Source organism: Oncorhynchus mykiss, chromosome 11 (genome assembly GCF_013265735.2).
Source record: "Oncorhynchus mykiss isolate Arlee chromosome 11, USDA_OmykA_1.1, whole genome shotgun sequence".
NCBI classification, from domain to species: domain Eukaryota; kingdom Metazoa; phylum Chordata; class Actinopteri; order Salmoniformes; family Salmonidae; genus Oncorhynchus; species Oncorhynchus mykiss.
Genome location: NC_048575.1, coordinates 76,200,231 through 76,221,290, shown reverse-complemented (window position 1 = coordinate 76,221,290; position 21,060 = coordinate 76,200,231). Strand labels below are relative to the sequence as shown.

General features: G+C 42.5%; 1 protein-coding gene across 2 annotated transcripts in view; it reads left to right on the top strand.

Annotated features, from left to right (window-relative positions):
* The window catches only part of ckap2l (cytoskeleton associated protein 2-like), a 44,934-nt gene extending 25,668 nt beyond the window's left edge, over positions 1-19,266 (top strand). For both annotated transcript variants that reach the window (XM_036936381.1, XM_036936380.1), the window contains 2 exons: positions 6,523-6,691; positions 18,421-19,266. In XM_036936381.1, coding sequence (XP_036792276.1) covers positions 6,523-6,691; positions 18,421-18,745 — 494 coding nt within the window. In that variant the 3' untranslated portion in view covers positions 18,746-19,266. The remainder of the gene's footprint in view (positions 1-6,522; positions 6,692-18,420) is intronic.
* Positions 19,267-21,060: the final 1,794 nt, after the last annotated feature.

The window sequence follows — 21,060 nt, the reverse complement described above, 5'->3', positions numbered from 1 at the left end:
CCTTTGGTCATTAATATGGTAAAATCTGGAAACTATCATTTCGAAAACAAAACGTTTATTCTTCATATTTTATTGAACTAAATATTGCTGTTACATTGCACAACCTTCAATGTTATGTCATAATTATGTAAAATTCTGGGAAATGAATTACGTTCACACAGTTCGCAACGAGCCAGGCGACCCAAACTGTTGCATATTCCCTGACTCTGCTTGCACTGAACGCAAGAGAAGTGACCCAATTTCTCTAGTTAATATTGCCTGCTAACATGAATTTCTTTGAACTAAATATACAGGTTTTAAAAAATAAACTTCTGTGTGTTGATTTTATGAAAGGCGTTGACGTTTTTTGTTAGGTACATTTTACACCCCTTTGGCGAAGTTGAAGTAGGCTGTGATTCGATGATAAAGTTAACAGGCACCGCATTGATTATATGCAATGCATGACTAGCTAGTTAACCTAGTAATATCATTAACCATGTGTAGTTTACTAGTGATAATGTGAATGAATATTGATTGTTTTTTATAAGAAGTTTAATGCTAGCTAGCAACTTACCTTGGCTCCTTGTCGCCACAAGGTCCTTTTTACCCTGCACTCGCGTAACAGGTGGTCAGCCTGCCACGCAGTTTCCTCGTGGATTGCAATGTAATCGCCGTCCAAAAAGGCAGATTACCGATTGTTATGAGAACTTGAAATTGTCGCGATTCGAAACCAAAGTTTGAAGGCAAAATTTTAGTGAAAGTAGATGATGCAAACTAGCCACTTGTGAAATGCACTCAACAAATAATAAAAACACCGTCTCCATCTCGCTCGCTAGCTAGCTACTACGTTGTCTGGTCATCACTGGTTACCACAGCCACAAAGTCATTAACTCTGCCTATTTCTAAAAATGTATCTTCTTAAAATCTGTTAAACCTAACCTTAACCACACTGCTAACCTTATGCCTAACCTTAAATGATGAACAAAAAGGACATTTTTGTTTTCCAGATTTTTCCCCCCCGATATAACCAATTTACAATTTTATGGCTGTTGTAACTAGTGGGAACCTATACGGCAACAACTGGATAAGGTAGCTTGCCTGTTCTGAAGACTCCTCTCTGTCCCAATTAGTGGCCCAACGTTCCTAACCGCTAGGGTACCTGCCCCAACCAACGGTTGTGACTCAAGGGATTACAGCTACAACCAGAAGTGACATTTCGTAGCAGGTTAGGAGAATGTTTTAGCTAACCCTAATCCTTTTCCTATTATTAACCTTAGTCACCTAACCTGCCACATTAATTATCCTAACCTGCTATGAAAAAGTCACTTCGAGTTGAAGCTGTGTTCACTCTTGTCACAACCGTTGGTGGTTATGGAAACCAATTCACATTTGGCACATAGTTTTGGGCTCCCAAGTGGCACAGCAGTCTAAGGCATTGCATCTCAGTGTAAGAGGTGTCATTACAGACACCCTGAATCGATTCCAGGCTGTTTCACAACCGGCCCCGATTGGGAGTCCCATAGGGTGGCGCACAATTGGCCCAGGGTTGTTTGGGTTTGGCCGGTGTAGGCGTCATTGTAAATAAGAATTTGTTCTTAACTGACTTGTCTCGTTAAATAAAGGTGAAATAAAACATTGATTTTTTTTTATTTTTTTATCAATGATAGAGGTACATATGGGGTGGCAGGGTAGCCTAGTGGTTAGAGCGGTGGACTAGTAACCGGAAGGTTGCAAGTTCAAACCCCCGAGCTGACAAGGTACAAATCTGTCGTTCTGCCCCTGAACAGGCAGTTAACCCACTTTTCCTAGGCCGTCATTGTAAATAAGAATTTGTTCTTAACTGACTTGCCTAGTTAAATAAAGGTAAAAGTTAAAACATTTTTTTTATTTTTTATATGGTCATAAAGAATTATATCAGTTTAGAATCTAAACATTGTCAATAAAGCAGTGAATTTGGAGCATAAAAACAGTGTGCAGCCCTTCATATCTCCCACAGTGTACCAATCTTAAATCTCTTAACCTGTGTCAGTTGGGACAGGTTCTGACTAGAAAGGGAAAGGGTTACAAGCAGTTGTCAGTTGCACAACTGAATGCATTCTACCAGAACGCAGGTGAAAGGTGAAATAAATACTTTCACAATTTCCTGTGATTTAGCCACCACAAATGTCTTTGCTAGCAAGTGCGACAGTGTCTTGCAAACTGCAAGGTGTGTCCAGCGATTTTTTTTTTTAAAACATTTTGACGTTCAATGATATCTCCACTTTCCAAGCGTATAATATGTTAGGTTCTAAATGAACCGTGTAAAAACTCACAGATGATTATTAAAGCTCAAACCAAGTTTATTCACCCAACGGGTCAGACAGCTGGACAGACAAAGACATGTTCCCACCAGCACAAGTGTGTGTGTATATACAGTGCCTTGCGAAAGTATTCGGCCCCCTTGAACTTTGCGACCTTTTGCCACATTTCAGGCTTCAAACATAAAGATATAAAACTGTATTTTTTTGTGAAGAATCAACAACAATTGGGACACAATCATTAAGTGGAATGACATTTATTGGATATTTCAAACTTTTTTAACAAATCAAAAACTGAAAAATTGGGCGTGCAAAATTATTCAGCCCCTTTACTTTCAGTGCAGCAAACTCTCTCCAGAAGTTCAGTGAGGATCTCTGAATGATCCAATGTTGACCTAAATGACTAATGATGATAAATACAATCCACCTGTGTGTAATCAAGTCTCCGTATAAATGCACCTGCACTGTGATAGTCTCAGAGGTCCGTCAAAAGCGCAGAGAGCATCATGAAGAACAAGGAACACACCAGGCAGGTCCGAGATACTGTTGTGAAGAAGTTTAAAGCCGGATTTGGATACAAAAATATTTCCCAAGCTTTAAACATCCCAAGGAGCACTGTGCAAGCGATAATATTGAAATGGAAGGAGTATCAGACCACTGCAAATCTACCAAGACCTGGCCGTCCCTCTAAACTTTCAGCTCATACAAGGAGAAGACTGATCAGAGATGCAGCCAAGAGGCCCATGATCACTCTGGATGAACTGCAGAGATCTACAGCTGAGGTGGGAGACTCTGTCCATAGGACAACAATCAGTCGTATATTGCACAAATCTGGCCTTTATGGAAGAGTGGCAAGAAGAAAGCCATTTCTTAAAGATATCCATAAAAAGTGTTGTTTAAAGTTTGCCACAAGCCACCTGGGAGACACACCAAACATGTGGAAGAAGGTGCTCTGGTCAGATGAAACCAAAATTGAACTTTTTGGCAACAATGCAAAACGTTATGTTTGGCGTAAAAGCAACACAGCTCATCACCCTGAACACTGTCAAACATGGTGGTGGCAGCATCATGGTTTGGGCCTGCTTTTCTTCAGCAGGGACAGGGAAGATGGTTAAAATTGATGGGAAGATGGATGGAGCCAAATACAGGACCATTCTGGAAGAACCTGATGGAGTCTGCAAAAGACCTGAGACTGGGATGGAGATTTGTCTTCCAACAAGACAATGATCCAAAACATAAAGCAAAATCTACAATGGAATGGTTCAAAAATAAACATATCCAGGTGTTAGAATGGCCAAGTCAAAGTCCAGACCTGAATCCAATCGAGAATCTGTGGAAAGAACTGAAAACTGCTGTTCACAAATGCTCTCCATCCAACCTCACTGAGCTCGAGCTGTTTTGCAAGGAGGAATGGGAAAAAATGTCAGTCTCTCGATGTGCAAAACTGATAGAGACATACCCCAAGCGACTTACAGCTGTAATCGCAGCAAAAGGTGGCGCTACAAAGTATTAACTTAAGGGGGCTGAATAATTTTGCACGCCCAATTTTTCAGTTTTTGATTTGTTAAAAAAGTTTGAAATATCCAATAAATGTCGTTCCACTTCATGATTGTGTCCCACTTGTTGTTGATTCTTCACAAAAAAATACAGTTTTATATCTTTATGTTTGAAGCCTGAAATGTGGCAAAAGGTCGCAAAGTTCAAGGGGGCCGAATACTTTCGCAAGGCACTGTATACTAGAGGTTGACCGATTAATCGGGATGGCCGATTAATTGGGGCCGATTTCAAGTTTTCATAACAATCGGAAATCGGTAATTTTGAACGCCGATTTAAATAGATGTTTTTTTTTTATTTAACTAGGCAAGTCAGTTAAGAACACATTCTTATTTTCAATGACGGCCTGGGAACGGTGGGTTAACTGTCTTGTTCAGGGGCAGAACGACAGATTTTTACCATGTCAGCTCAGGGATTCAATCTTGCAACCTTACGGTTAACTAGTCCAACGCTCTAACCACCTGCCTCACGAGGAGCCTGTTACGCGAATGCAGTAAGAAGCCAAAGTAAGTTGCTAGCTAGCATTAAACTTAATCAATCATAATCACTAGTTATAACTACACATGGTTGATGATATTACTAGTTTATCTAGCGTGTCCTGCGTCGCATATAATCGATGCAGTGGGCATTCGTGAAAAAGGACTGTCGTTGCTCCAACGTGTACCTAACCATAAACACCAATGCCTTTCTTTAAATCAATACACAGAAGTATATATTTTTAAACCTGCATATTTAGCTAAAAATAAATCCAGGTTAGCAGGCAATATTAACCAGGTGAAATTGTGTCACTTCTCTTGCGTTCACTGCACGCAGAGTCAGGGTATATGCAACAGTTTGGGCAGCCTGGCTCATTGCAAACTAATTTGCCAGAATTTTACGTAATTATGACATAACATTGAAGGTTGTGCGATGTAACAAGAATATTTAGACTTATTGATGCCACCCGTTAGATAAAATACGGAACGGTTCCGTATTTCACTGAAATAATAAACGTTTTGTTTTCGAAATTATAGTTTCCAGATTCGATCATATTAATGACCAAAGGCTTGTATTTCTGTGGGTTATGTTATAATTAAGTCTATGATTTGATAGAACAGTCTGACTGAGCGATGGTAGGCACCAGCAGGCTCATAAGCATTCATTCAAACAGCACTTTTGTGCGTTTTTCCAGCAGCTCTGCTCTTTATGACTTCAAGCCTATCAACTCCCGAGATTAGGTTGGTGTAACAATATGATGTGAAATGGCTAGCTAGTTAGCGGGGTGTGCGCTAATAGCGTTTCAAACGTCACTCGCTCTGAGAGGTTGTTCCCTTTGCTCTGCATGTAATGCTGCTTTGAGGGTGGCTGTTGTCGTTGTGTTCCTGGTTCGAGCCCAGGGAGGAGCGGGGAGAGGTACGGAAGCTATACTGTTACACTGGCAATACTAAAGTTCCTATAAGAACATCCAATAGTCAAAGGTATATGAAATACAAATGGTATAGAGAGAAATAGTCCTATAATTCCTATAATAACTACAACCTAAAATTTCTTACCTGGGAATATTGAAGACTCATGTTAAAAGGAACCACAAGCTTTCATATGTTCTCATGTTCTGAGCAAGGAACTTAAACGTTAGCTTTCTTACATGGCACATATTGCACTTATACTTTCTTCTCCAACACTTTGTTTTTGCATTATTTAAACCAAATTGAACATGTTTCATTATTTATTTGAGGCTAAATTCATTTTATAATGTATTATATTAAGTTAAAATTAGTGTTCATTCAGTATTGTTGTAATTGTCATTATTACAAATACATTTAAAAAATCGTCCGATTAATCGGTATCGGCTTTTTTTGTCCTCCAATAATCGGTATCTGTATCTGCGTTGAAAAATCATAATCGGTCGACCTCTAATATATACCCCTAATTTAGATTAAGTCTACTTCCCTCTAAACATCTTCCTGTCTAGCAATAAAGCTGTAAAGTGATGTGGGTAATAAACTGTTCCTTCTCTTACTGTGACCTGAGCTCGGTCCACATTCCTCACTAATGTACAGCTCTCCACCCTTATCAGTGACTGCAACCATGTTATTGCCTTTTCGTTACCCAGTAACATTCCAAGCCCTGGCTCATATCCAACCTTAATTGACTCCACCTTATACATTCCTCCTACAGATAACCATTCACTTCTGGTGTAGCAAGTATTTCAAATTACAACCCAACAACTAATTGGAGTACTGACTGGGGTGGCAGGTAACTAACACTAGCCTAGTGGTTAGTGTTGGGCCAGTAACCAAAAGGTTGCTAGATCGATTCCCCGAGCTGACAAGGTATAAATCTGTCGTTCTGCCCCTGAACAGGCAGTTAACCCACTGTTCCTAGGCCGTCATTGGAAATAAGAATGTGTTCTTAACTGACTTGCCTAGTTAAATAAAGGTTCAATTTAAAAAAAATGTAATAAAACTGAATCCCGACTGGTCTTTCTCCTCTCCAGTATATTTAGTATATTTCATATTTCCAGTTAAGAAGTCAGAATCCAGCAAATAGAATATAGTTCCGGTGGTGGTGTCATGAATGAGTTTACGACACCAGGACATAGTGATATCCTGAAGAGGTGGGTGGATATATTTGAAAGGGGACTTAGCGGTGTGTGTGCACACATCTCAGTAGGTGACTATAACATTCTTCTTCTTATTGCTACTACTTCCAGGTCAGTCTCCCGTAACATCGGCGCAGGAGCCTGTAAGAGAGCAGGATGACATTATGGAGCTTCACTCTACACCAGACCCCATGGCCACACCCACAGCCGTCAAAGCCCTGATCCGTGGTGACCGAGGAGGCTCGTCTATGGTCAAGTACAAGATCACCGCCACTCCAGGGTACTCTATGACCTCTGACCTGACTGCCTATGGCCTCTTCCTCCTGTTTTGATCTTTCTCTGATCCGGGTTACCATCAACCATTTTAAAGCTACAACCTGATATTTGAAAAACAAAAAGGCAGCCCCATTACTTGTTTATATATACAGTCATTTTACGTTAAGCAGAGACTTGTATCTCTAGTCTGGCAGGTCCTTGCCTGCGTTATAACCTTACACAAAGTAGAAATTGACCTACAGTGCATTCAGAAGGTATTCAGACCCCTTCTTCTCTGCAGATCCTCTCAAGCTCTGTCAGGTTGGATGGGGAGCATCACTGCACAGCTATTTTCAGGAATCTCCAGAGATGTTTAATCATTTAAGTCCGGGCTCTGGCTGGGCTACTCAAGGACATTCAAAGACTTGTCCTGAAGCCGGTTTTCATCAAGGATCTCTCTGTACTTTCCTCTGTTCATCTTTCCCTCAAGTCTGAATAGTCTCCAGGTCCTTGCCGCTGAAAAAGAGCCCCACAGCGTGATGCTGCCGCCACCACCATGCTTCACCGTAGGGATTTGCCAGGTTTCCTCCAGACATGAGGCTTGGCATTCCCGGCCAAAGAGTTCAATCTTGGTTTCATCATGGTCGGAGAGTCCTTTAGCTGCCTTTTGGCAAACTCCAAGCGGGCTGTCGTGCCTTTTTACTGAGCAGTGGCTTTTGTCTGGCCACTTTACCATAAAGGCCTGATTGGTGGATTGCTGAAGAGATGGTTGTCCTTCAGGAATGTTCTCCCATCTCCACAGAGGAACTCTGGAGCTCTGTCAGAGTGACCATCGGGTTCTTGGTCACCTCACTGACCAAGGCCCTACTTCCCCAATTGCTCAGTTTGGCCGGAAAGCCAGCTCTAGTCTTAGTGGTTCCAAACTTCTTCCATTTAAGAATGATCAAGGCCACTGTGTTCTTGGGGACCTTCAATGCTGCAGAACATACTTTTTTTAGTTCCCATCCCCAGATCTGTGCCTCGACACAATCCTGCCTCGACACAATCCTGTCTCGGTGCTCTACGGACAATTCCTTCGACCTCATGGCTTGGTTTTTTTCTGACATGCACTGTTGACGGTGGGACATTTATATAGACAGCTGTGTGCCTTTCCAAATCATGTCCAATCAATTGAATTTACTACAGGTGGACTCCAAGTTGTGGAAACATCTCAAGGGTGATCAATAGACACAGGATGAACCTGAGCTCAGTTTTGAGTTTCATATCAAGGGTTCTGAATACTTATGTAAATAAGATGTTTTGTAAGGTATTTAATTAGTAAATTATGAAAAAATTACAACTTTTTTTTTGCTTTGTCGTTGTGTGGTATTGTGTGTAGATTGAGGAACATATATTTCATAGAATAAGGCTGTAAAGTAACAAAAAATGCGGAAAAGGGAAGGGGTCTGAATACTTTCCGAATGCACCGTGGGTATTCCTCTTATCTAGTTGTGTGAGGGCAGTGTGGAGTGAAATTCAGATTATGCCATCAATGGATCTGTGGGGGTAAGTATACATATCGGAGTAGGTAAGGCATGATGGAGTTGTTTGCCATAACCAGCCTCTCAAAGCACTTCATGATTACCAACGTGAGTGATAGGTCTAACTGGTTTCTCCAAGGGGGCTGACCCCATTTAGTCAACTGGTTTGATTGTTTGGTCGATAGGCTCTTGGTTCGACCAAGATTTCTTTAGCCGAGCAGTCGCTATTTTTATTTTTTTTCCCCCCATTGTGCACAAGACACCTGTCTGAGTCGCGCCTGTCTCTGGACTAATCCATTGGAGGCCACGGGGGTGGCACAGTCACTCTTACGACGTGATACTGAAATTGTGTTTGGTTATGTAAAAATAATGGTGCAACACTAAAATCTAATATTATTTTATAATAAATACGCTTTCTCCCACTTTGTATTGGTCGCTGTCCACGGTTCAGAAACATAATCTTCAGTGTGCCGTTACTATGTGCATAATAGCAGAATTAACCAGCATATTGGGATTGAGAACAATGTGGCGGAGGAAACTGCCTTAGCATTTAAATACCGATTCGGACTGGATTCGTTTTTCTGGGGGTGGTCTGGGGATTTTAATTATGTGCACAAACACCACATCTGTAATTTTAGTCCCGTCCGAATCTGCCATGTCAGTAATTTGTACAGGGCAGGAGAGTAACAATTCCAGCCAAAATAACCTGCATTTTTTTTGGTGAAATCTAAAAGTCCTCTCGACATCCTTGTGTTTTGAGAGAAATGTCTGAGTTTGACAGGTGTTGCTCACGGTTTGAGCAAGAAAACTATAACTGATTTGATAAATTGAACGGACTGTTACCCATAGCCTATTCTGTAACCCTTGCTGTTAATAGATTGCGACGCAGCATACAACTGACCTAAATGTTTGGAAATGATGTATTTACTTTCTCATCCATAGCCTTAACACGCATCTCAAGTGTACGTTTAGCTCACATCTGAAGGCTATGGTACATATTTTTACTGCAGAGCGCAAAAATATCCTAATGATTATGATCACACTTCCACAATTGAAATGTAATGGTGACACTATAACGAAGCTGATTTTGGTATGGTTTAGAAACTTGGGAACTCGAGTTATCAGTGTAGCCCTGTTATTGTCTGGACTTGTTGAAATTTCTTCATGCCTAGAAAGATAAAAATCCAGGCTTCTGTCATAACTGTCAATTGTCTTGGAGAAAATAATTATAAATACAGGGTGCGGTTTCGGAAAAAAAGAATCCCGTCCGTATTGACCTCTGGAATAACAGACATTCTGGAGTAATAATTACATGACCAACATTCTCCAGTAATACTAGTCCTGTGCACATATGGCTTAGCCTTAATGTCTAAGAAAATTGTGGAGTGGGCAAACCCCAACTTAATTAGGTCTATAATAAATAACCTAACTGTTAAATGTGCCTGGCTTTTACAAATTACCCATATACAATACCAGTCAAAAGTTAGGACACATCTACTCATTACAGGAGTTTTCTTAATTTTTGTACATATTTTTACATTGTAGAATAATAAGACATCAAAACCATGAAATAACACACATGGAATCATGTAGTAACCAGAAAAGTGTTAAACAAATCAAAATATATTTGAGATTCTTCAAAGTAGCCACACTTTGCCTTTGACAGCTTTGCACATGAACAGGTGTGCCTTGTTAATTTGTGGAATTTCTTTCCTTCTTAATGCGTTCGAGCCAATCAGATGTGTTGTGACAGGGTAGGGGTGGTATACAGAAGATAGCCCTATTTGGTAAAAGACCAAGTCCAAATTATGGCAAGAACAGCTCAAATAGGCAAAGAGAAGCAACAGTCAATCATTACTTTGACTGACCTCCCATGTCTTTTAATCTGGAAAATGTCAAAAACGTTTAAAATTTCAAGTGCTGTTGCAAAAACCATCAAGCGCTATGATGAAACTGGTTCTCATGAGGACCGCCACAGGAAAGGAAGACCCAGAGTTACCTCTGCTATGATGAAACTGGTTCTTATGAGGACCCCCACAGGAAAGGAAGACCCAGAGTTACCTCTGCTGTGATGAAACTGGTTCTCATGAGGACCCCCACAGGAAAGGAAGACCCATAGTCACCTCTACTGCAGAGGATAAGTTAGAGTTAACAGCCTGAAGATATTGAAGCCCAAGTAAATGCTTCAGAGTTCAAGTAACAGACGCATCTCAACATCAACTGTTCAGAGGAGACTGTGTGAACCAGGTGGTCAAATTGCTGCAAAGAGAAACCACTACTAAAGGACATCAATAAGAAAAGATTTGCATGGGCCAAGAAACATGAGCAATGGACATTAGACCGGTGGAAATCTGTCCTTTGGTCTGATGAATGCAAATTTGAGATTTTTGGTTCCAACTGCCATGTCTTTGTGAGACGCAGAGTTGGTGAACGGATGATCTCTCCTCATGTGTGTTCCCACCATTAAGCATGAAGGAGGTGGTGTGGGGTGCTTTGCTGGTGACACTGCCAGGGATTTATTTAAAATTCAAGGCACACTTAACCAGCATGGCTACCACAGCATTCTGCAGCGATACGCCATCCCACCTGGTTTGCGATTAGTGGGACTATCATTTGTTTTTCAGAAGGACAATGACCCAAAACACACCTCTAGGCTGTGTAAGGGCTATTTGACCAAGAATGATGGAGTGCTGCATCAGATGACCTGGCCCCACAATCACCCAACATCAACCCAATTGAGATGATTTGGGATGAGTTGGACCACAGAGGGAAGGAAAAGCAGCAAACAAATGTTCAGCATATGTGGGAACTCCTTCAAGACTGTTGGAAAAGCATTCCAGGTGACGCTGGTTGAGGGAATGCCAAGAGTGTGCAAAACTGTCATGGCAAAGGGTGGCTACTTTGAAGAATCTCAAATATATATAATATATTTTGATTTGTTTAACACGTTTTTGGTTATTACATGATTCCATATGTGTTATAACAGTTTGTCGTCCACTATTACTCTACAATGTAGAAAATATTCAAAATAAAGAAAAATCCTTGAATGAGTAGGATTGTGTCCCAACTTTCGATTGTCTTATTTCTGTAGATATACAGTACCAATCTTGCTTCTGTTGCCTGTTTGAGTGTTTTGCAACGGCAAAATGTCGGATAAAGATATTTTCACAGATTTGGCTGTTTTTAATCATGGTTGAACTTTACCATTTTTTCCCCCCCACTAAAACAGCCTGGTATTTGTTATAATTGATTTAGTGTTTACACTGTTCCAAACAGGCAGAAAAATACCATTGTAATCTAACTGCACCTGTTTGTCACACATGTACACAGCTCTAGCTCCTATACCCTCCCTTTTCTTGTTATTATCATCATCATTATGATTATTAATAAGTCATGTCGTTATCATTAGTAGGCTTTGTATAGTAGCCTTATATAACCGCCATGGAGCTGTAGGCCTAAGAACGCGTCCTGTTAAGTCTTCAAACAGTAACTTACTTCGGCCTATATTTCTATATAAACTCAGCAAAAGAAGAAACGTCCTCACTGTCAACTGCTTTTATTTTCAGGAAACTTGACGTGTGTAAATATTTGTATGAACAGAACAAGATTCAACATCTGAGACATAAACTGAACAAGTTCCACAGACATGTGACTAACAAATGGAATAATGTGTCCCTGAACAAAATCAGAAGTAACAGTGAGTATCTGGTGTGGCCACCAGCTGCATTACGTACTGCAGTGCATCTCCTCATGGACTGCACCAGATTTGCCAGTTCTTGCTGTGAGATGTTAACCCACTCTTCCACCAAGGCACCTGCAAGTTTCCGGACATTTCTGGGGGGAATGGCCCTAGCCCTCACCCTCCTATCCAACAGGTCCCAGAAGTCTTTGCTGGCTATGGCAGAACACTGACATTCCTGTCTTGCAGGAAATCACTCACAGAACGAGCAGTATGGCTGGTGGCATTGTCATGCTGGAGGGGCATGTCAGGATGAGCCTGAAGGAAGGGTACCACATGAGGGAGGAGGATGTCTTCCCTGTAATGCACAGCGTTGAGATTACCTGCAATGACAACAAGCTCAGTCCGATGCTGTGACACACCGCCCCAGACCATGACGGACCCTCCACCTCCAAATCGATCCCACTCCAGAGTACAGGCCTCGGTGTAATGCTCATTCCTTCGACGATAAACGTGAATCCAACCATCACCCCTGGTGAGACAAAACCGCGACTCATCAGTGAAGAGCACTTTTTTGCCAGTCCTGTCTGGTCCAGCGACGGTGGGTTTGTGCCCATAGGCGACTTTGTTGCCGGTGATGTCTGGTGAGGACCTGCCTTACAACAGGCCTACAAGCCCTCAGTCCAGTCTCTCTCAGCCTATTGCAGACAGTCTGAGCACTGATGGAGGGATTGTGCGTTCCTGGTGTGACTCAGGCAGTTGTTGTTGCCATCCTGTACCTGTCCCACAGGTGTGGTGTTCGGATGTACCAATCCTGTGCAGGTGTTGTTACACGTGCTCTGCCACTGGGAGGACAATCAGCTGTCCGTCCTGTCTCCCTGTAGCACTGTCTTAGGTGTCTCACAGTACGGACATTGCAATGTATTACCCTGTTAACATGTGCAGTCCTCATGCCTCCTTACAGCATGCCTAAGGCACGTTCACGCAGATGAGCAGGGACACTGGGAATCGTTATTTTGGTGTTTTTCAGAGTCACTAGAACGGCCTCTTTACTGTCCTAAGTTTTCATAACTGTGAACTTAAGTGCCTACTGTCTGTAAGCTGTTAGTGTCTTAACGACCGTTCCACAGGTGCATGTTCATTAATCGTTTGTTTCAATGAACAAGCATGAGAAACCGTGTTTAAGCTCTTTACAATGAAGATCTGTGAAGCTATTTGGAGGTTTATGATTATCTTTGAAAGACGGTCCTGAAAAAGGGTGTGTGTGTGTGTGTGTGTGTACACAGTTGAAGTCGGAAGTTTGCATACACCTTAGCCAAATACACTGCTCAAAAAAATAAAGGGAACACTTAAACAACACAATGTAACTCCAAGTCAATCACACTTCTGTGAAATCAAACTGTCCACTTAGGAAGCAACACTGATTAACAATAAATGTCACATGCTGTTGTGCAAATGTAATAGACAACAGGTGGAAATTATAGGCAATTAGCAAGACACCCGCAATAAAGGAGTGGTTCTGCAGGTGGTACCACAGACCACTTCTCAGTTCCTATGCTTCCTGGCTGATGTTTTAGTCACTTTTGAATGCTGGCGGTGCTTTCACTCTAGTGGTAGCATGAGACGGAGTCTACAACCCACACAAGTGGCTCAGGTAGTGCAGCTCATCATGGATGGCACATCAATGCGAGCTGTGGCAAGAAGGTTTGCTGTGTCTGTCAACGTAGTGTCCAGAGCATGGAGGCGCTACCAGGAGACAGGCCAGTACATCAGGAGACGTGGAGGAGGCCGTAGGAGGGCAACAACCCAGCAGCAGGACCGCTACCTCTGCCTTTGTGCAAGGAGGAGCACTGCCAGAGCCCTGCAAAATGACCTCCAGCAGGCCACAAATGTGCATGTGTCTGCTCAAACGGTCAGAAACAGACTACATGAGGGTGGTATGAGGGCCCGACGTCCACAGGTGGGGGTTGTGCTTACAGCCCAACACCGTGTAGAACGTTTGGCGTTTGCCAGAGAACACCAAGATTGGCAAATTCGCCACTGGTGCCCTGTGCTCTTCACAGATGAAAGCAGGTTCACACTGAGCACGTGACAGAGTCTGGAGACAGAGTCTGACTGCCATTAGATACCGGGATGAGATCCTCAGACCCCTTGTGAGACCATATGCTGGTGCGGTTGGCCCTGGGTTCCTCCTAATGCAAGACAATGCTAGACCTCATGTGGCTGGAGTGTGTCAGCAGTTCCTGCAAGAGGAAGGCATTGATGCTATGGACTGGCCCACCCGTTCCCCAGACCTGAATCCAATTGAGCACATCTGGGACATCATGTCTCGCTCCATCCACCAACACCACGTTGCACCACAGACGGTCCAGGAGTTGGCGGATGCTTTAGTCCAGGTCTGGGAGGAGATCCCTCAGGAGACCATCCGCCACCTCATTAGGAGCATGCCCAGGCGTTGTAGGGAGGTCATACAGGCACGTGAAGGCCACGCACACTACTGAGCCTCATTTTGACTTGTTTTAAGGACATTACATCAAAGTTGGATCAGTCTGTAGTGTTGTTTCCACTTTAATTTTGAGTGTGACTCCAAATCCAGACCTCCATGGGTTGATAAATTTGATTTCCATTGATAATTGTTGTGATTTTGTTGTCAGCATATTCAACTATGTAAAGAAAACTATTTAATAAGAATATTTCATTCATTCAGATCTAGGATGTGTTATTTTTGTGTTTAGTTTATTTTTTTTGAGCAGTGTACATTAATTCAGTTTCACGATTCCTGACATTTAATCCTAGTTAAAATGCCCTGTCTTAGGTCAGTTAGGATCTCCACTTTATTTTCAGAATAATAGTAAAGGAAAACTATTTAGTTCAGATTTTATGTCTTTCATCACATTCCCAGTGGGTCAGAAGTTTACATACACTCAATTAGTATTTGGTAGCATTGCCATTTAAATTGTTTAACTTGGGTCAAACGTTTCTGGTAGCCTTCCACAAGCTTCCCACAATAAGTTGGGTGAATTGTCACATACCTCCTTACTGTGCTTGTGTAACTGAGTCAGGTTTCTAGGCCTCCTTGCTTGCACACACTTTTTCAGTTCTGCCCACAAATGTTCTATGGGATTGAGGTCAGGGCTTTGTGATGGCCACTGCAATACCTTGACTTTGTTGTCCTTAAGCCATTTTGCCACAACTTTGGAAGTATCCTTGGGGTCATTGTCCATTTGGAAGACGCATTTGTGACCAAGATTTAACTTGCTGACTGATGTCTTGAGATGTTGCTTCAATATATCCACATAATTTTCTCTCCTCGTGATGCCATCTATTTTGTGAAGTGCACCAGTCCCTCCTGCAGCAAAGCACCCCCACAACATGATGCTGCCACCCCTTTGCTTTTAAAAAAAAAACATTTTTTTATTTCACCTTTATTTAACCAGGTAGGCTAGTTGAGAACAAGTTCTCATTTGCAACTGCGACCTGGCCAAGATAAAGCAAAGCAGTGTGAACAGACAACACTGAGTTACACCCGGAGTAAACAATTAACAAGTCAATAACACAGTAGAAAAAAGGAGAGTCTATATACATTGTGTGCAAAAGGCAAGAGGAGGTAGGCGTATAATTACAATTTAGCAGATTAACACTGGAGTGATAAATTATCAGATGGTCATGTACAGGTAGAGATACTGGTGTGCAAAAGAGCAGAAAAGTAAATAAATAAAAACAGTATGGGGATGAGGTAGGTAAAAATGGGTGGGCTGTTTATCGATAGACTATGTACAGCTGCAGCGATCGGTTAGCTGCTCCCACGGCTAATCTGGCTTTTTTTATGGCGGTTCTGGAGCAGTGGCTTTTTCATTGCTGAGCGACCTTTCAAGTTATGTCGATATAGGACTTGTTTTGCTGTGGATATAGATACTTTTGTACCTGTTTCCTCCAGCGACTTGAAACGATCCTTTGCTGTTCATCTGGGAATGAAAGTACGTCTCCTTCCTGAGCGGTATGACGGCTGCGTGGTCCCATGGTGTTTGTACAGATGAACGTGGTACCTTCAGGCGTTTGGAAATTTCTCCCAAGAATGAATCAGACTTTTTTTCTGAGGTCTTGGCTGATTTATTTGGATTTTCCCATGATGTCAATCAAAAGGGCAGTGAGTTTGAAGGTAGGCCTTGAAAGCCATGACGTCATTTTCTGGAATTTTCCAAGCTGTTTAAAGGCACAGTCAACTTACTGTATGTAAACTTCTGACTTACTGGAATTGTGATCCAGTGAAATAATCTGTCTGTAAACAATTGTTGGAAAAATGACTTGTGTCATGCACAAAGTAGATGTCCTAACCGACTTGCAAAAACTACAGTTTGTTAACAAGAAATGTGTGCAGTGGTTCAAAAAAAATTAGTTTTAATGACTCGAACCTAAGTGTATGTAAACTTCTGACTTCAATTCAGAACTGCTGTTAGTCAAAACCAATATGGTGATGTCATGTATATGTTACTGTGCTCAATTTAAGTGCTTATCAGTGTCCAAATGTTTCAACTCTTATATGGATCCAAGTGTAAAGGGTTACCACACTGAATAGGGCTTCATTTTACCACATCCTTGTACCCAGACACTAACACTGCCATTGGCAACAGGTTGTCCGGTTCGGGCATGACCCGTATTCCCATCAATTGTTATTAAACCTTTATTGAATTAGGCAAGTCAGTTGAGAACAAATCCTTATTTACAATGACAGCCTAGGAACAGTGGGTTGACTGCCTTGTTTAGGGGCAGAATTACAGCTTTTTACCTCGGCTCAGGGATTCGATCTAGCAACCTTTCGGATACTGGCCCAACGCTCTAACCACTAGGCTGCCTGCCACCCCGCTAAGCTTCCTGTCGCCCCAATCACCTTGTCTATGTTCCGATTGGCACCCTATCCCCGACTAGCAAACATCTTGGTTGGCCGAAAGTAGTCTGTTCTTTCGACCAAATCAAATAGTCTACATTTTAAATGCGTATTTTCCTCACAGACACACCCTATGTGTTTTAATAAGACGAAGAACAATTAAAACGTAACCCGACTCAACTATTCTCCTCCTGCTGGCTTTCTTGGGTCTGTCCTGAAGCTTGGCTCGTGAACATGCAACGTTGCATAACATATTCTGGACCCTCAGTTTCTTGCACCAGTGAGCTCGGGACAGACACAGCTGTTGGCTATATGTGCTCGTGTAAGGGGTCCTATGTGTAGCTGGTGTTGGAGTCCGGCGCAGGACAGCAGATATGAGTAATCAAATTATTTTACTCATAAAATACAAATACACAAGGCAAACATGAAAGCCCCGTATTACAAATAATCACTAACGATCAACACAAACAATTCACACAATGAAGTTATAAAACAATGAATGTGCACATATTGGCAGGAGAGGCAAGTGCATTGTGCATCTGGGCGCATGGTCAATCTGACATGTGCTTTGGCCATGCAGCATTTACAGTGATACGGCCTCAGCAGAAGTCAGGGCATTCATACTCGCTGAGCAGTGCAGAGCTGTCGTCAAGGAAGTGAGTGTGTTTTCTACAGGATGTACCGCCCCCACCTACCGTCAACCAATCATGTCAATACGGAGATATACAGAGCCCTCTGCATTGTCCCACCCTGCCATATGGAGCCTCCGACCACATTTTAGTCTAGGCCACAATGGATTAGTTCACTGAGATGGGTGCAAATGTATAGAGAGATATTTGTTACTGCTGGACTAAAAACAAAACATCTTGGTCAACCAACAGCGTTACAACCAAGCAATTGAACTGTCGACTAATTGGGGGCAGTCCTATCCTATATAGTGCACAACTATTGACAAGAGCTGTCATTTCAGTTCCATCACCATGTGTACTGTTATTTAACGCGTGATCTGGGATTCAAACCATCACCGCGTGTACTGTTATTTAACGCGTGTTCTGGGATTCAAACCCATCACCATGTGTACTGTTATTTAACGCGTGTTCTGGGATTCAAACCCATCACCATGTGTACTGTTATTTAACGCGTGTTCTGGGATTCAAACCCATCACCATGTGTACTGTTATTTAACGCGTGTTCTGGGATTCAAACCCATCACCATGTGTACTGTTATTTAACGCGTGTTCTGGGATTCAAACCCATCACCATGTGTACTGTTATTTAACGCGTGTTCTGGGATTCAAACCCATCACCATGTGTACTGTTATTTAACGCGTGTTCTGGGATTCAAACCCATCACCATGTGTACTGTTATTTAACGCGTGATCTGGGATTCAAACCCATCACTGCGTGTACTGTTATTTAACGCGTGTTCTGGGATTCAAACCCATCACCATGTGTACTGTTATTTAACGCGTGTTCTGGGATTCAAACCCATCACCATGTGTACTGTTATTTAACGCGTGTTCTGGGATTCAAACCCATCACCGCGTGTACTGTTATTTAACGCGTGTTCTGGGATTCAAACCCATCACCGCGTGTACTGTATTTAATGTGTGCTCTGGGCTTGTAAGTTCATACTGTAACCTGTTCTCTCTGATCTCTCCCACCCACAGTGGTTTCAGGAGCCAGAAGAGGGAGTCGGCGGTGGCCCGCGTGTTGGACGGACAGGAGCTGAGATTCTTCACGCCCGTCAGGCGTTCAGTGAGGATCGAGAGGTCCGCGCTCTTCTACCCCGCCTCCCTGCAGGAGCACGACCTATGTGTGGCCTCCTTCAATGACCTGATGGCCCAGCAGGATGAGAGAGAAGGGGAGGGAGACAAAGAGGGGGGAGGCAGCGCCGGGCCCGTCCCAAACGGTCATCTGTACGTGTACAGAGAGAACGGTGCGCTGAGAGACAAGGTCAACATCCAGCTGGTCTACGCTGAGGAAGAAGACTAACGGGATGTGTCCAAGTAGCGTAAAGTGGCTTCCTCTCCTGCTTTAGCCTGATCTACCAGTACAGGAATAGGGAGGTGCTGGATATGATGCCCACTCACCATCTGGGAATGTAGCTTACACCTGTCCTGTTGAATGTCCTTCAGTGCATGGTCACATTCCTTAGTGGCGAGCTGTAGTAAAACAACCAGTTCTGAAAGACACCTGGGGCGTGAGTTTGTCAATCTAAACTTTTGTGTACAGAATCGTGCAGGAAGAGCCTGTCGATCCATCTGTCTGGGGTCATGCATAGATAGATGGGTTTCCAACTCGACAGTTACTCATTTGTACGTCAAACCAAAAGCATCCATTGACTTTTTAGATGGACTTTTGTTTTTTAATGCAAACTGTGGTAAGGTTTTTTTTAAAGATTGTACATACAGTTGAAGTGGGAAGTTTCCTTAAGTGTAAGTTGGAGTCATTAAAACTAGTTTTTCAACCACTCCACACATTTCTTGTTAACAAACTATAGTTTGTACTTTGTACATGACACAAGCAATTTTTCCAACAATTGTTTACAGACATATTATTTCACTTATAATTCACTGTGTCAGAAGTTTATATACACTAAGTTAACTGTGCCTTTAAAAAGCTTGGAAAATTCCAGAAAATGACGATGGCTTTAGGAGCTTCTGATAGGCTAATTGACATTGTTTGAGTCAATTGGAGGTGCACCTGTGGATGTATTTCAAGGCCTACCTTCAAACTCCGCTTCTGCTTGACATCATGGGAAAATTGTAAAAATAAAATAAAAATTGTAGACCTCCACAATTCATCCTTGGGAGCAATTTCCAAACGCCTGAAGGTACCATGTTCATATGTACAAACAATAGTATGCAAGTATAAATACCATGGGACCACGCAGCCGTCATACCGCTCAGGAAGGAGACGCATTCTGTCTCCTAGAGATGAACGTACTTTGGTGCGAAAAGTGTAATCAATCCCAGAACAGCAGCAAAGGACACTGATGCTGGAGGAAACCGGTTCAAAATATCTATATCCACAGTAAAACGTGTACAATGTAACCTGAAAGGCCGCTCAGCAAGGAAGAAGCCACTGCTCCAAAACCACCATAAAAAAAAAACAGACTACGGTTTGCAACAAAAGCTCAGGACAACTGAGCTTTGGAGGAATATGCAGATTTAAAGAGGAGTCCGTAATTTGCTTTCTAATGATAATGTTCTTTTCCTCAAAGAAGTTCTTGAATTTATTACTGCTGAAGTGAAAGCCATCCTCTCTTGGGGAATGCTGCTTTTTAGTTAGCTTTGCGACAGTATCACAAATACATTTCGGATTGTTTTTATTTTCCTCAATTAAGTTGGAAAAAATAGGATGATCGAGCAGCAGTGAGGGCTCTTCGATACTGCACGGTACTGTCTTTCCAAGCTAGTCGGACGACTTCCAGTTTGGTGTGGCGCCATTTCCGTTCCAATTTTCTGGAAGCTTGCTTCCGAGCTCGGGTATTTTCTGTGTACCAGGGAGCTAGTTTCTTATGACAAATGTTTTTAGGGGTGCAACTGCCTCTAGGGTATTGCGCAAGGTTAAATTGAGTTCCTCAGCTAGGTGGTTAACTGATTTTTGTCCTCTGACGTCCTTGGGTAGGCAGAGGGAGTCTGGAAGGGCATCAAGGAATCTTTGGGTTATCTGAGAATTTATAGCACGACTTTTGATGCTCCTTGGTTGGGGTCTGAGCAGATTTTTTGTTGCGATTGCAAAAGTAATAAAATGGTGGTCCGATAATCCAGGATTATGAGGAATAGCTAAGGGGATAGCTGAGCTGACTACACTGACTGTGCTAGTGGCAGACTCCAGTAAGCTGATAGCCTGCTGCCTGGCCTGCACCCTATTTCATTGTGGAGCTAGAGGAGTTAAAGCCATGTCTATGTTGGTAGATAAGATGAGAGCATCCCTCCAGCTAGGATGGAGTCCGTCACTCCTCAACAGGCCAGGCTTGGTCCTGTTTGTGGGTGAGTCCCAGAAAGGGGGACAATTATCTAAATGTTTTATCTTTTGGGAGGGGCAGAAAACAGTTTTCAACCAGCAATTGATTTGTGAGACTGCTGTAGAGCTCATCACTCCCCCTAACTGGGAGGGGGCCAGAGACAATTACTCAATGCCGACACATCTTTCTAGCTAATTTACACGCTGAAGCTATGTTGCGCTTGGTGACCTCTGACTGTTTCGTCCTAACATCGTTGTTGCTGATGTGGATAACAATATCTCTCCACACTCGCCAGTTTTAGCTTTAGCCAGCACCATCTTCAGATTAGCCTTAACGT